Source organism: Cyanistes caeruleus, chromosome 27, assembly GCF_971803275.1.
Source record: "Cyanistes caeruleus chromosome 27, bCyaCae1.hap1.1, whole genome shotgun sequence".
NCBI lineage: Eukaryota > Metazoa > Chordata > Aves > Passeriformes > Paridae > Cyanistes > Cyanistes caeruleus.
Window position 1 is genome coordinate 4,730,169 of NC_141727.1, and position 16,451 is coordinate 4,746,619.

Genomic DNA, 16,451 nt, shown 5'->3' on the forward strand with positions numbered 1-16,451 from the left:
AATTTTTATTTCTTTTTTAATTTTTTTCTTCTTTCTTATTTCTTATTTCTTATTTCCTATTTCCTATTTCCTATTTCTTATTCCTATTTCTTATTCCTATTTCTTATTCCTTATTCCTTATTTCCTATTCCTTATTCCTTACTTTTATTTTAATTCCACTTCCATTTTTAACTTAAAAAAAACCCCACGTTTTTAAATTTAATTTTACTTATATTCTCATTCCCAATTTTAAAGAAATCTATTTCATTTTTAATTTATTTTTAATTCTATTTTTATTCCTCACTTTAAAGGAATCCGTTTATTTATTTTTTTTTACTTAATTTTAATTCCAATTTTTCACATACTTTTTATTCATCTCTAATCTTACTTCAATTCTTAAAGAAATCCATCTTTCATTTCATTTTCTTCATATTTTAATTCTTAATTTGAAAAAAAACCCTTTAAATTTAAATATTTCTTATATTTAATTATATATATTTCCATATTAATTATTGATATATTTAATTATATTTCAATTTTTAATTATAAAAATAAATAATTTTATTTTCCCTCCCCCAACAACAAAACTCCCACCCCTCCAAAAAATACAAAAATAATCACACGGGGGCAAATCGGTGATGAAAAATTTATTTCCGATTTTTTTTGGGGGGGAATTCCAGGTAAATCCGGGATATCCCGAAGGACAAAGGGAGCGATGGAGGTGGGGGAGGGGCGGATGGAGGCAAACCCCTCCCCCCACCCCCTAAATTCACATTTTCAGCCCCAAATCCTCACCCTCCCCACCCCCCCCCTCTGGCTCACAATGGATTTAATTTAAAAAAGAACCAAAATAATCTAAATTAAAAAGGGTTTTGCACCCTCTTCATCCTCGTCCTTTCTTTGTCCAACACATCCTGGACCAAAATTTCCTCTTTTTTATGGAAATTTTGGTTTTTTTATCCCAAAATCCGAGAGCTCCCCAAGTCCCCGGAGCAGATTTTGGTTGTTTTTATAGCGAGTTTTTGGTCTTTTTTTAGAGTTTTTTCCCTTTTTCTCTCCAATTCGGAGTCTTTGGGACGACGGGAGAAAAACTTTGGGTTTGGAGAGGAGAGAAATTGAAATTAAATAAAAATAGGAAATTAGAAAGGGGAAATGGGATGGGGGGAAAAAGAAGAAAAGCAAAAAATGACAACAAAATAAGGAAAATTAAAGGAAGAAAGAATTAAAAAATAAATAAAAGAAAAACGAAGGAAAAAAGTTTGGAAGAGGAGAAAATAATGTTAAAAATAAAGGGAAAAACGGGGGGAAAGGGGAAAAAAGGAGGAAAAAATATAAATAAAAGTAAAACCAAGGAGAAAAGTTTGAAAGAGGGTAAAATAATATTAAAAATAAACGGGAAAAGGAGAAAAAAGGAGAAAAAAGGAGAAAAAAGGAGAAAAAAGGACAAAAAAGAAGAAAAAAAGGGGAGAAAAGGGGGGAAAATATAAATAAAAGTAAAACAAAGGCGAAAGTTTGAAAGAGGAGAAAATAATATTTAAAATAAAGGAGAAGAGGGGAAAAAAAGGAGAAAAAAGGACGAGAAAGGGGGAGAAAAAGGGGAAAAATATAAATAAAACAAAGGAAAAAGTTTGAAAGAAGAGAAAATAATATTAAAAATAAAGGGGAAAAGGGAAAAAAAGGAGGAAAAAAGAGGGAAAAAAGGAGTAAAAAGGGGAGAAACGGGGGAAAACACATAAATAAAAGAAAAACAAAAGAAAAAGTTTGAAAGAGGAGAAAATAATGTTAAAAATAAAGGGGAAAAGGGGGGAAAAAGGAGAAAAAAGGAGAAAAAGGAGAAAAAAAGGGGGAAAAAGGGAAAAAATATAAATAAAAGGAGAAAGTTTAAAAGAGAAAAAAATAATATTAAAAATAAAGGGGAAGAGGAGAAAATAAAGGAATATAAGAGGGAAAAAAGACGAAAAAATGAGGAAAAAAAAGAGAAAAAAGAAGAAAAAAAGGGGGAAAAAAGGAGAAAAAAAGGGGAAAAAGGGGGAAAAAAGGGGGAAAAAATCAAACTAAAAAGGGGGCGGTGTAGAAATCGCAGTTGGTGTGGGAGAGAGCGAGCTCATTTATTAAAGCCAGCGCTGTTGTCGAGGTAATAGCAGACATAAGGTCCGGCCTTTGTACGCCAGAGTAAACATGACAAATGGGGCCGAGCTCGGCATGATTAAAGATGAAACGAGGATCCATCTTCGCCAAATCCCGGCGAAAAAATCAACCCTTCCCCAGCCCCGCTCGGCGGCTCCGACGGAAATGGGAGCGCGGAGGGTTTTGGAGGAGAGTTTGAAATAATTAGGATAATAATTAATAATAATAATTAATAATAATAATAATTAATAATAATAATAATAATTATAATAATAGGGATTGGAGTTCTGGGGTGTTGGCGTCTCTGTGAGTTGGGGTTATAGGGCGGTCGGTCTGTGGGATCAGAGTTTGGGATCCTCTTTGTGGGATCTGAGTTTGGGATCCTCTTTGTGGGATCGAGTCTGGGATCATCCTGGTGGGATCAAGTTTGGGATCCTCTTTGTGGGATCTGAGTTTGGGATCATCCTGGTGGGATCAAGTTTGGGATCATCCTGGTGGGATTGAGTTTGGGATCAACCTTCTTGCACGATTTGTATTTGGGATCTTCCTGGTGGGATTTGATTTTGGGATCCTCCTGGTGGGATCGAGTTTGGGATCCTCTTTGTGGGATTTGTGTCTGGGATCCTCCTGGTGGGATCAAGTTTGGGATCTTCCTTGCAGGGTTTGCGTTTGGGATCCTCCTTGTGGGATTTGTACTTAGGATCCTCCTGGTGGGATCGAGTTTGGGATCCTCTTTGTGGGATCAAGCGTGGGATCCTCCCGGTGGGATTTGTGTCTGGGATCCTCCTGGTGGGATCGAGTTTGGGATCCTCCAGTGGGATCGAGTTTGGGATCCTCTTTGTGGGATTTGTGTATGGGATTCTCCTTGCAGGATTTGCATTTGGGATCCTCCTGGTGGGATTTGTGCTTAGGATCCTCCTGGCAAGATCGAGTTTAGGATCCTCCTGGTGGGATCGAGTCTGGGATCCTCCTGGTGGGATCTGGTTTCGGATCCTCTTTGTGTGATCAAGTGTGGGATACTCCTGGTGGGATTTGTGTCTGGGGTCCTCCAGGTGGGATCGAGTCTGGGATCCTCCTTGGGGGATTTGCATTTGGGATCCTCCTTGGGGGATTTGCATTTAGGATCCTCCTTGCGTGATCTGCATCTGGGATCCTCCTGGCGCGATCTGCGTTTGGGATCCTCTTTGTGGGATCTGATTTTGGGATCCTCCCGGCGCGATCTGCGTTTGGGATCCTCCCGCTGGGATCTGCGATTGGCATCCTCCCGGCGGGATTTCCCTTCGAGATCCTCCCGGTGGGATTTGATTTTGGGCTCCTCCCGGTGGGATCCGCACTTGGGATCCTCCTTGTGGGATTTGATTCTGGGATCCTCCCGGCGGGATTTGCCTTTGGGATCCTCCCAGTGGGATCTGATTCTGGGCTGCTCCCTGCGGGATCTGATTCTGGGCTCCTCCCTGCGGGATCTGCAGGGATCCGGCGGCGGATCCGGCGCGGCTCTTGGTGTTGGGTAACTTGTGATCCTTTTTCCACTTCATGCGGCGGTTCTGGAACCAGATCTTGATCTGGCGCTCGGCCAGGCCCAGGGCGTGCGCGATCTCCACGCGGCGCCGGCGCGTCAGGTAGCGGCTGTAGTGGAATTCCTTCTCCAGCTCCAGCACCTGCTGCCGGGTGTAGGCCGTGCGCGAGCGCTTGGGCTCCCCGCCGCAGAAATTGGGGTTCACTGCCAGGGTGGGGGGCGAGGGGGGAAATGGAGGGGGGAGAAAAAGGGAGGGGGAGATGGGGAAATGTTAAAAAAAAAAAATTAAAATTAAAAAAAAAAAGAGGGAGGGGGAGATGGGGAAATGTTAAAAAAAAATTAAAATTAAAAAAAAAATAAAAAAGATAGGGAAATGTTAAAAAAAAATTAAAATTAAAAAAAAAATAGGGAGGGGGAGATGGGGAAATGTTAAAAAAAATTAAAATTAGAAAAAAAAAAGGGAGGGGAAGATGGGGAAATGTTAAAAAAAAAATTAAAATTAAAAAAAAAAAAGGGGGGGTGGGGGAATATTTAAAAAAATAAAAATTAAAAAAAAGGGGGATGAGGAAATGTTAAAAAAAATTAAAAATTAGAAAAAGGGAGATAGGGAGATGTTAAAAAAAAATTAAAAATTAAAAAAAGAGAGATAGGGAAATGTTTTAAAAAAAATTAAAAATTAAAAGAAAGGGGAGATGGGGAAATATTTAAAAAAAATAAAAATTAAAGAAAAGGGGGAGATGGGGAAATGTTAAAAAAAATTAAAAATTAAAAAAGGGGGAGATGGGGAAATATTAAACAAAATTAAGAAAATTTTAAAAAAGGGGAGACGTGGAAATATTTAAAAAATTAAAAAAATAAAAGAAGGGGGATGGGAAGATATTAAAAATAAATTAAAAAATTAAAAAAGAAGAGGGTGAGATGGGGAAATATTAAAGAAATAATAAAAGAAAATGGGGAAGATGTGAAAAAACAGAAAAAGATAAAGAATAAAAGAAGTGGGGGTGGAGGGGGGGGAAGATGCGAAAACACAAACCAAAAGGAAATTTTAAAAAAGGGGAAGAAAAGATTGAAAACACAGAAAAAAATGGGAAAAAGATGTGAAAGTACAAAAAAATGGGAAAAAGATGTGAAAACACCCACAAAAAAGGGAAAAGGGACGAGGGAAAACCGCACACACACAATAAAAATAAAGAAGGAGGGGAAAACACAAAAAAAAAGAAGAAAAAAGAGAGGAGCACACGCACAAAAAAGGGAAAAACCAAGGGGACAATAAATAAAAAAAAAGGAGGAAAAAGAAAAAGCAGCAGAGTTACCGAGATGTTCCTTCAGTGGGTTCTTCCCCCCCTTAAAAAAATTACAAAAAAAAATTAAAATAAAAGCGTCTCGCGTTCTCTGGAAAGGGGAGATTTGCTTTTTTTTCCGGAAAAAAAAAAAAAATTAAAAATAAATTAAAATTAAAAATAAATACAAAGCAAACCTTCTAAAAATATCCCGATGTGCAAATCTCCTCCTCCATCCTCACGGCTTGGCGTGGATTCCCTTCCCAAGGTTTTCCTAAAGTCCCCCCGGCCACGTTTTGAGTGTGGAAATTCACATTTATGGAGAGGCAGCTGAGCCAGAACATCGCGGATTTATCCCCAAAAGTTCTTCCCCCCCCTCCCTCCCCACTCCGTGCGCGCTGGGAAAGCGGCGAGAGAGGGGGGTGGTGTTTATTAAATATTTCCGTTTTCTTAAAAAGTAAAAACAAAAAGAGGGGGGGGAAAAAGAAAAAAGAGAGGGAAAAATAAGAGAGAGGGGGAAAAAAGAGGGGGAAAAAAAAAGGGGGAAAAAAGAGGGGGAAAAAAAGGGGAAAAAAAGAGGGGAAAAAAGAGGGGAAAAGAAAAGGGGGGAAAAAAGAGGGAAAAAAAGAGGGGAAAAAAAAGAGGGGAAAAAAAGAGGGGAAAAAAAGAGGGAAAAAAAAAAAGAGGGGAAAAAAAGGGGAAAAAAAGAGGGGGGAAAAGAGGGGGGAAAAAAAGAGGGGAAAAAAAAAAGAGGGGAAAAAAAGGGGAAAAAAAAGAGGAGGAAAAAGAGGGGGAAAAAAAAGGGAATAAAAAGAAAAAGGGAGGGGGAAAAAAAAGAGATAAATAAAAAAAAATGAGAAGAGGGCAGGGGAGGGGAAAATAGTAAAAGTTTACTCAACCCGCCACTTAAATACAAATTACCAAAACATAAAACTTCACTTATGAAGATTCGACGGCCATAAAAATAATAATAATAAAAAAAATAAAAAAAAAAAAAAGGGAGGGGGAAGGAGAAAAAAATAAAAGAAAAAAAATAAAATAAAATAATAAAAAAAAAAAGAAAAGTAGCCTGCAAGAAATTGGAGGAGGATGGTAACAGAGACTTCAAAGGCACATGGCCAAGCAGAGCAATAAAAATTTATGGAGGATGTAATTATAGCGCTCCGCAAACAGGCGCTCGTAAATCTCCCCCCGGAATGGTTATTTTACAACCGCCGCAATAAGATTTCTACAAGACTTTGAGGTGCTACTTAAACCATAAAGCCCCGAGACTCCTTTTTTTTTTTTTTTTTCTTCTCTTTCCCCCTCCACTTACCCGTGCTCACGTGCACTTTTTTCATCCAGGGGTAAACCACGGGCTCCTCTCGGGGCTCTCCCGGATTTTGGCTGCAGGATGGGGGCGAGCTGGGGCTGCGGCCCCGCTGCGGCTCCGGGAGGCGGCTCCGCTGGCCCGGCCCGCCGTGGATGTGACCCCGCGGGGACATCCCGGAGCCGGGACAGTAAATCTGCTCCTTGCACGAGGATCGAGGCTCGTACGAGTTGGATTCGTGGTGGAAAGAGTCGTGGCGGTGCCTCTGGTAATATTCCGGCGAGTGGTTGGGGAGGTAATCGCTGTGGGAATATTCCTCGCAGGGTGGGAACTTGGGGTCCACATAGTTGGAGTTGATCAAAAATGAGCTCATGGCCATTAATTTCTTGTCGGGGGTGGGAGGGGAGGGGGAAATTCGCGCTCGGGGTGGGGGGGGGGAAGAAAATAATATATATATATATATAGATATATATGTATGTATCTCTCTCTCTGGCTCTCCGGCTCTCTTTCTCTCCTTAAAATTTATTCCTGTCGTCCCCCCCCGCCCCCCCTGCGCCTCCCTTTCCTCGTTTTCCTGTTTGGCGGAGCCTCCTCCTCACTGTCAAGTGAACAAAGTTGGCTCCATGTGACAGCGCGGGCCAATGGCGAGGGGCACGGCGAGCCCCGGATAAGGGAAGCTGGCCAGGCCGGGCTCTCCCGGGGCCCCCCGCTATCCCCGGGGAGGTCACCGGGGGGTGTCCGCTCCCCCTGGGCTCACCCCGAGCCGCGCTCCCCCCTCCCCGCCTCTGCCCATCCCCTCGGGGGAGTGTCCTGGGCTGGGGGGGACACGCGGTGGGGACAAACACACCCACCCCCCCCGCCCGGGAAAAGCGACAAAAAAACCCAGAATAATTAGGATTTGAGGTAAAAAATGGTGGTTTTTTTCTCCAAGGGGGTGGCGGCGGTGGTGGGGGGATCTCGGGGGCTGCCAGCCCCCCGCCCCATCCAGCGCAGCTGAGCCGCGACCCCCCCCGAGAGGGGGCTGGGGGTGATGCGGGAGGAGCTGGCAGAGATGGATTGGGCTGCTCGGGGATCGATAAGAAATTCATCAGCTAATTCGGGGTACCCCAGCTCCTAAAATCCCATTTCGGGCCGGCCCGGAGCGCTTTTTCCCACGCCGGGAAAAGGAGCCCCGGTCCTCCGAGCCCTAAGTCCGGGACTTGATGAGCAATTACAAAAGCCAATTAAGCCGAGTCTTAATGCATCTTCTCTCCGAGCCCCTCTCCAAATAAAGACGCTTTAAAAGCCACCGCGACCCGGCAGCTTTTGAAAAGCCACCCCCAATTCCCCGAGCCAGACCCCAAACTCTCCGCGGGCAGGAAAGCGCTCGTAGCAATAATAATAATTAATAATAATAATATATATTAATATTTTTTTGGGGGGGTTGTTTTTGTTTTAATCCGTGTCGAGACTTCACAAATGAAAAAAAATTTGCGGTCCCCGCTCCGAAAATCGCGGCGATATCGCGACTTCCCCCTCCCCAAACCCCGCCTTGGCAGCTTTATCTCGGAGCGATGATAAACTTTTATCTCAGGAGTTGAGCTGAGGTCAAACCTAAAGGATTCCTTTGAATCCCTAACGCGGTTTTCTGCTTAAACCCTTTAATTTTAATTTTTTATTATTATTTTTGGGGGTTTTTTTTGGGGTTTTTTTGGGGATTTATGGCTTCTGGGTTTGTAGTGTTTGTGTCAACTACATATTCCCCTAGATACGAATTTGTGACCCAACTTCCTTTACACAAATTCGGATCTACAGGGTACATATAGAAGACAGATGCTCCTCGGTCTCACATCTTCTCCTACCGCCACAATTCTCTTCTGGGGCAAACTTTTGGGGTTTTGGGAAATCTGGGGGGGATTTCCGATGGGAAATATTGGAATATTCGCTTGGGAGGAGGGAAGGGGATGGATTAAAGCAGCGATGCTGGAGGGGAAAATCTCGATTTTCCCCACCTTTCTCTCCGCGCTTTGGATTTTAATTTGGGGTTAAAAACGCCAAAAATATCGGTTCTAGGGGTGAGGGAGGAGGTGCGGGCGCGCGAGGAGAGGCGAAGCCAAAATTCCGCCTTTTAAAAGAGAAATCCCCCGAGCTCCGTCCCCACCCCGCCCTGAAAGGCTGGTCACGATTTTCTGGTGGGCAGAGCAAAGATTTCATCCTGGTTTCGTTCTTGGAGGTCACCCCAGGTTTGGGTTTAGCCGCGAGCGTGTGGGGAAAGGATAAAAAAAAAAAATTGGGGGAAAAAATGAGGGGGAAAAGGGGAAAAAAAAGGGGAAAGAAAAAAGAAGGAAAAAGGGGAAAAGGAAAAAAAAGGGAAAAAGTAAAAAAGGGGGAAAAAGGAAAAAAAGGGAAAAAAGGGGGGAAAGGGGAAAAAAGGAAAAAGGGAAAAAGAAAAAAGGGGGAAAAAGAGGAAAAAGGGGGAAAAAAGGAGAAAAAAGGGGAAAAAAGGGAAAAAAAGGAGAAAAAAGGGGAAAAAAGGGGAAAAAAGGGGAAAAAAGGAGGAAAAAAAGGGAAAAAAAAAGGGAAAAAGAAAAAGGGTAAAAAAGGGAAAAGAAATAAAGGGAAAAAATAAAAAGAAAAGAAAGAAACAGATGAAAAGAAATCCAGAATGTAAAGGCAGATGGGACGACAGGTTTTTTTTTTAATGACAGGCAATTCTTTTTTACAACCCGAGAAAAAGATCAAAGGCGTTTCATTTCCGAAAAAAAAAAAAAAAAAAAGAGAAAAAAATAAAAAGGGATATAAAGCAATAAAATATTCATACTGTCTAGGTAATGAACCTTCATTCGGAACTAATGAGGGTAGCATCATGTTGAGATTTCGTTTAAAATTACACTTGCCCAAGAGATTAAAAGTAGAGCAGCGACCTCGCTTCTTTTCTTTTTTTTTTTATTTTTTTTTCCCTCTCTCTCTCTCTCTCTCTCTTTTTTTTTTTTTCTGTATTTCAAAAGGCGGAACATTTTCAGGTCAAGTATCTCCCGAATTAATTGCGTTTAAATGCCGCAGCAGAGAGGGCATCAGGGAAAAGCTGATTTTTTTTTTTTCCCCCTCCTCGCATTAAAATTCCTGTCCGTATAATCAGCAGATTCCACCCACTCCCGCATTTCCCTTCCCATTTAAATTAAAATAATAAATAAAATAAGAGAATAAAACCCCCCGAATTCTCCCCGTTCTCCCCTCCGCGGATTTTTTCAGGTATTTTTTAAGGTGAATAAATCGATTTTCCTGCTAAAAGCTCCCAGATAAACCCAGAATAACCAAGCAACGCTTTAAAAAAATAAACCAAAAACAGATAAAAAAAAAACCCCACAGGCGCAATTTAAAATAAAAACCCGAAAATAAAAATAATAAATTAAAAATAATAATAATAATAATAAATTTAAAATAAATTTCCAGCAAAAGCAGCGAAATCTTTTTGGCACCGAGCAGAATTTCCCACCTCCGGCCGCCAGCAGCGCTCAGAATTCACCTTTTTCCTCTAAAACCTGCCATAAAAATGAGGAGCCAAACCTCATCTTGCTCCTCCAACGTGGAAATTCCATAAAATAACAGAACCAATCCCATCAGAGCTCCTTGGATTTTTTATTTCTTTTTTTTTTTTTTTTTTTTTGGATTGTTTTATCCCTCTTTCCCCTCTCTCTCTTCAATTTTATTCCTCCTTCCCCTTTTCTCCTCAGTGATTTATTTTATTCCGTTTTCTCCCACCCCAGCACGAGAAACATCCAGGCCTTAATTCCCGATTTTTTAACCCCTTCCCACGCCTCTTTAAAAATTAAAAATAAGGGAGAAAATCCGATTATTTTTCCTCTCCACGCCGGGTTTTGCCGAGCAGCATCCCTAGCATCACCCAAAATTCCTTTTTTTTCCCCCTCTCACCACCACAACTCCAAGAATTCTCCCTTTTCCATCCCAAATTTCCAATCCCGGAATCCCTCGGAACTTCCAAACAGCGAAATTTTGGGTTTTTTTGGGTTTTTTTTGGGTTTATTCCCCATTTTTTCCCCCCATTTCCAAACCACAAGGTAGAGGTGGGACAACCCCGAATTTGGAATTTTTTTTGGGCTTGTTTTAAAACCGGGGGAGCCCCAAATTTTTCTCGGTTTTGGGGGGGTCTCCCAGCGCCCCCCACCCCAAAAAAAAAGAGGTTTTGGGGTCCCGCAGCGGTTCCTACCTTGGCACGACGAGCTTCCTTTTCCTCCCAGAAATTCCCCCAGGGAATTCTATTTTTTTTTAAAAAAAAAAAATTTTAAGGCTCTCCCTCAAAACTCGGAGAGGTTTTGGAGGCGGAATCCTAAAAAAACCCCCCCAAAAAAACCCCTAAAAAATAAATAAATCCCGAATCTCCCCTCTTCATCTCCGCTTTTTGCAGCACGATTAATTCTGTTTTAAAAATAAAAAATAAACCTTCATTATCCTCACTCTCTCTCTATTTTTTCCTTCTGTTTTCCTCTCCTATTTTTGATTTTTTTTTGATTTTTTTTTGGCTGCTGGTGGCTATTTATTATTATAATAATTATTATTAATATTATTTTCTTAAAAATTTTAATTTTAAATTATTAAATTATAAAATTAAATTATTTTTTTTTTAGAAAAAAAATTAATTTTTAATTTTAAATTTTTAATTTTCATCTTCCTCCTTCCCCCTCCCCCTCCAGACCCCCCCCGTTATCCCCGGAGGGGAGCGGAACCGCTGCCGGCAGCTCCGGGAGGCCCTTCTGAGCATTTTGGGGTGGGAAACCCGCAAGTTTTGGTATTAATCTCATAGTTTGTCAGTCTTTGTTAAACAGCGAGGCGTGTCCGCCCAGAGCCGCGCTGACCCGCGCTTCACCCCCAATTTTTAGACCTTTTATTTATTTTTTTTTCCCTTTTTTTTTCCCTCATTTTCAGCCCGCCCCGAGCTGTTTTTCCCCATTTTTTTTTAATTTTTATTTAATTCTCTTTTTTTCTCTGAGAAGCGGAAAAGCTTTGGGATTGGTTTTCATATTTTTATTTTTATTTTTATTTTTATTTTTTATTTTTATTTTTTTTATTTTTTATTTTTTATTTTATTTTTTTATTTTTTATTTTTATTTTTATTTTTATTTTCATTTTTATTTTTATTTTTATTTTTATTTTTATTTTTATTTTCATTTTTATTTTCATTCTCATTCTCATTTTCATTCTCATTTTTATTCTCCTTTTCAGTCTCATTTTCATTCTCATTTTTATTCTCCTTTTCATTCTCAATTTTATTCTCATTTTAATTCTCATTTTCATTTTCATTTTCATTCTCATTCTCATTTTCATTTTCATTTTCATTTTCATTTTCATTCTCATTCTCATTTTCATTCCCATTTTCATTTTCATTATTTTCATTATTTTCATTTTTATTTTTATTTTCATTTTCATTCTTATTTTCATTTTTATTTTTGGGGGATTTCTCCCAAAACCGAGCGCTGGAGGCTCCGAGGGATTTTCTTCAGGGCGGAACTTTTTAATTAATAAATAAAAAAACGCGAGCGGCGCCTCTGAGTTTGATAAAGGCGGGGAAGGAGAGGTGGGAACGAACCCACACCTGCTTTTTCCAGAGGGAAAATTCAGATTTAAACCCCTCCCTCCGCCCCCAAACCCTCTTTAAATTCATAATAACGCTCTAAATAAATTAAAAAATCGGGATATTTGTGTGAATCCACCCCCAAATCCGCTGTAAATTCATAATAAGGCTCTAAAAAAATCTTAAAAATTAAAAAAAAATGGGATATTTGTGTGAATCCACCCCCAAAACCGCTTTAAATTCATAATAAGGCTCTAAATAAATTAAAAAATCGGGATATTTGTGTGAATCCATCCCCAAATCCGCTGTAAATTCATAATAAGGCTCTAAAAAATTAGAAAAATTGGGATATTTGGGTGAACCCACCCCCAAATCCGCTTTAAATTCATAATAACGATCTAAATAAATTTAAAATTTGGGATATTTGTGTGAACCCATCCCCAAATCCGCTTAAAATTCATAATAAGGCTCTAAAAAATTAAAAAAAAAATTTAAAAAATGGGATATTTGGGTGAATCCATCCCCAAATCCTCTTAAAATTGATAATAAGGCTCTAAAAAATTTTAAAAAAATTTTAAAAAATGGGATTTGTGTGAACTCATCCTCAAATCCGCTTTAAATTCATAATAAGGCTCTAAATAAATTAAAATAATCGGGATATTTGTGTGAATCCACCCCCAAATCCGCTTTAAATTGATAATAAGGCTGTAAAAAATTAAAATAATTTGGATATTTGTGTGAACCCACCCCCAAATCCGCTTTAAATTGATAATAAGGCTGTAAAAAATTAAAATAATTTGGATATTTGTGTGAATCCACCCCCAAATCCGCTTTAAATTGAGAATGAGGCTGTAAATAAATTAAAATTTGGGGTATTTGGGTGAGCTGAGCCCGTTTGGCACCGAGGAGCTCCCGGCTCCTCATCCCTGCGGGAATTCCCTTTTCACCCTGGGTTTTTTACCACCAGCTCCGACACGGCCATAAATCGGCGATAGGTGGGAGTAAATCGCGATTAAAAACCGGATTCGATCGATTGTCAGGCGGGAGAATGAAAAAAAAACCCAAAAAATTTAATAAGAGAGGGGGGAAATTTAAAAAAAAAAAAAAAAAAGCAGGAAAAAACTTAATTATAGGGGGGGAAAAGAAGAAAAAAGCATTAAAAACTCAATTATAGAGGGGAAAAATTTAAAAAAAACCTAAAAAACTCAATTATAGAGGGGAAAAATTTAAAAAAAACCCTAAAAAATCTCAATAATAGAGGGGGAAAATTAAAAAAAAACCCTAAAAAACTCAATTATAGAGGGGAAAAATTTAAAAAAAAAACTAAAAAATCTCAATAATAGAGGGGGAAAATTAAAAAAAAACCCTAAAAAACTCAATTATAGAGGGGAAAAATTTAAAAAAAAACCTAAAAAATCTCAATTATAGAGGGGAAAAATTAAAAAAAAACTAAAAAACTCAGTTATAGAGGGGAAAAATTTTAAAAAAACCCCTAAAATCCTCAATAATAGAGGGGGGAAAATTAAAAAAAAACCCTAAAAAACTCAATAATAGAGGGGAAAAATTAAAAAAAACCATAAAAAACTCAATAATAGAGGGGAAAAAAAATTTAAAAAACACTAAAAAAACCCAATTATAGAGGGGAAAAAATTTTAAAAAAACCCTTAGTTATAGAGGGGAAAAAAAAATTTAAAAAACCCCAAAAAACTCAATTATAGAGGGAAAAAAAATTTAAAAAAAACTCAAAAAAACTCAATTATAGAGGGAAAAAAATTTTAAAAAAACTCTAAAAAATCTCAGTTATAGAGAGGAATTTTTTTTTTTTAAAAAAAAACCTAAAAAACTCAATTATAGAGGGGAAAAAATTTTAAAAAAAAACACAGAAAAACCCAACCCCGAAGGAGTTGGCAGCTGTCGAGCTCAGACTCGGGGAGATAAATCAGAAATATCCTTGAAAATGATACCTTTAATTTCCTCTGCCCTCCCCTCCCTTCCCCTTCCCCTCCCTAAATTGAAATTTAAACGCTGCCAAGGGTGAGGAGGGGGAGGAAACGAACATTAAAAAAGGAAAAAAAAACCCAAAAAAAACCCTGTATATACATCTATTTAATTTCATTTTTGGGGTTATTTTTATTGCCGCCAAATGATACCTGCTCCCTTTAATATCCCGAAAACAAATGGATTTTATTATCCATTACCTGCGTCCATAAAAATAATAAAAAAAACCGGGAGTAGAAATGAGTGTTGGCTTGAGATAAGTGGAATAATTACGAGGGAGAGGAGATGGATCGGCCCAGCCTGGGCTAAACGCGAGCTCTTATCCAGCGATATTTTATATAAATACCAAGTAAATTCACGGCAATTAATTAAAGCCGGGTCTTATCAGGCGAAACAAAACGTTCCGAGATGCTCCTGGATTTTTACCGCGGATCCGATGGATTTTCCAGAGAGTTTTTCCCAGGGTTCTAATATTCTGATTTTTTTTCTCCTCTCTCTCCCCAGAGGGGAAAAAAAAATGGGTTTTGTTGGGAGTGTTTAGTGTTTGGAAATGTTTAAAAAGACGGGAGAGGGGAGGAAAATGAAAAAAATTAAAAATTAAAAATAATAATAATAAAAAAGCGGGCGAGGAGAGAAAATTCCCAGTGATTTTTTTGTTATTTTTTTTAATATATATTATTCTCATTTTTCTATTTTTTTATATTCTATTTTTTTATATTCTATTTTTTTATATTCTATTTTTTTATATTCTATTTTTTATATTCTATTTTTTTATATTCTATTTTTTTATATTTTATTTTTCTTATATTCTATTTTTTATATTTTTTATATTCTATTTTTCTTATATTCTATTTTTTTTATATTTTATTTTTCTTATATTCTATTTTTTTATATTTTTTTATATTCTATTTTTTTTAATATTTTATTTTTCTTATATTCTATTTTTTTTATATTCTATTTTTTTAAAAAAAAGCCGGGAGAGGGGAGGAAATAATAAATAAAAATTAAAAATTAAAAATAATAATTAAAAAAAAAGCGGGAGAGGAGAGAAAATTCCCAGTGATTTTTTTATTATTATTTTTTTAATATATATATTATCATTTTTCTATTTATTTTTTTATATTATATTTTTTTATATTCTATTTTTTCTATTGTATTTTTTTATATTCTATTTTTATATATTCTATTTTTTTTATATTCTATTTTTTTATATTCTATTTTTTTATATTCTATTTTTTTATATTCTATTTTTTATATTCTATTTTTTTATATTCTATTTTTTTTATATTCCATTTTTTTATATTCTATTTTTTTTATATTCTATTTTTTTTATATTCTATTTTTTTATATATTCTATTTTTTTATATTCCATTTTTTTTTATATTCTATTTTTTTTTTTTTAATCCCCTTTTTTTTTCCAGGAGACTTCGCCTCTCTCCGAGTGTTTGCTTAAGGAGCGATTGAAAAGATCTTCCCCCGCTCCCAGTGCAAATAATATTTAAGAGTTTGGAGGCTTTCGAAGTCTGGCAGCGCAGAAATAACTTCGCGACGCCAAGGGAAATATTTATTATATCAGTTCATTAAACTGTTACAGCGAGCCAGGAATAAAAACGCATTTTCAGCCCAATTCCGCCTGCAAAAATCAAATAATAAACCCGGCTCCTTTAACCCGAGCAAAGCGGGCACTTCAAAACGCCTTTAAATTCATATATTGAATTTTTTTCAAGCCCTCAGCCCGCGGTTTTCGCTCATAAATCACCGCTCCAGGTTTCCCACCGCTGAGGTGGGAACCAGAATAAATCGCCCAGGGTTTGTTTTTTTTTTTTTGCCTCTCAATTCTTTTATTTTTGGATCGTTTTTTTTTTGTATTTTAAAATCCCCGGCGCCTCTCCAAAGGTTTTGGAAGCGTTTCCAAGCCAAGATGTTCCAACAGATTTTCACCGACCGTGGCCGCCTTTTTTATTTCTTTTTTTAATTTATTATTATTATTTTTATTTTATTTTTTTTTCCTGGATAATTTAAACCCTCTCCAAACAAAATTGACGCCGGAATGAAAATTATTTTTTAACTGCTGGCGTTAATATCCTAGAGGGAGCTGGGCGTAATTGGATTTAATAAATGCATTTCCCTCCGATTCTGCTCCTTTCCAGCCCAAACTGCGTTTCGGGACTTATCTTAAAAACAAAACAAAAAAAAACCCCAAATATTCAGCTTTTCCTCGCGGGAGACGATTCGGATTTTGAATTTCGCACCTTTTATTCTCTAATCTTATTTATTTTCATATCATAATCATCAATATTTTAATTATAATTTAAATTTTTAAATCCTTTCCACCTCTCCATCCCCTTTCTCCTCTCCCAGATTTTTCCTCCCCCCTCTCCTTTTTTTTTTTTTTTTCCTCTCTCTCCATTTTTTTTCCCCTTTTTCCCATCAGGGTTGTACACAACACCGAGTCACGCACAGCCTAAACTTTTGACCCTCAACTTTTTGACCCCTCGAGCTATAATGCTGTACTAACAAGCCCCCCAAGACCGCGGTTGCCGTCTGCAGCTCCAGAAAACAGCGCGGCGCTGCTTCGTTGCTTTTTATTTTCCAAAACCCAAGGAGGAAAAATAAAAAACCCAAAAAAAAAAAGGGAAAATAATGTGATTTTTCTCGCTTTTTTTTTTTTTT

The 16,451-nt window shown here is 37.7% G+C and overlaps 1 protein-coding gene across 1 annotated transcript; it reads right to left on the reverse strand.

Annotated features, from left to right (window-relative positions):
* Positions 1–791: 791 nt before the first annotated feature.
* Positions 792–6,624, reverse strand: HOXB4 (homeobox B4). Its single transcript, XM_086864280.1, has 2 exons — positions 6,218–6,624; positions 792–3,826 (listed from the first exon to the last, which is right to left on the reverse strand). The coding sequence occupies exons 1-2, from the start codon at positions 6,588–6,590 to the stop codon at positions 3,225–3,227; spliced, it is 975 nt and encodes a 324-aa protein (XP_086720406.1). The 5' UTR covers positions 6,591–6,624; the 3' UTR covers positions 792–3,224.
* Positions 6,625–16,451: the final 9,827 nt, after the last annotated feature.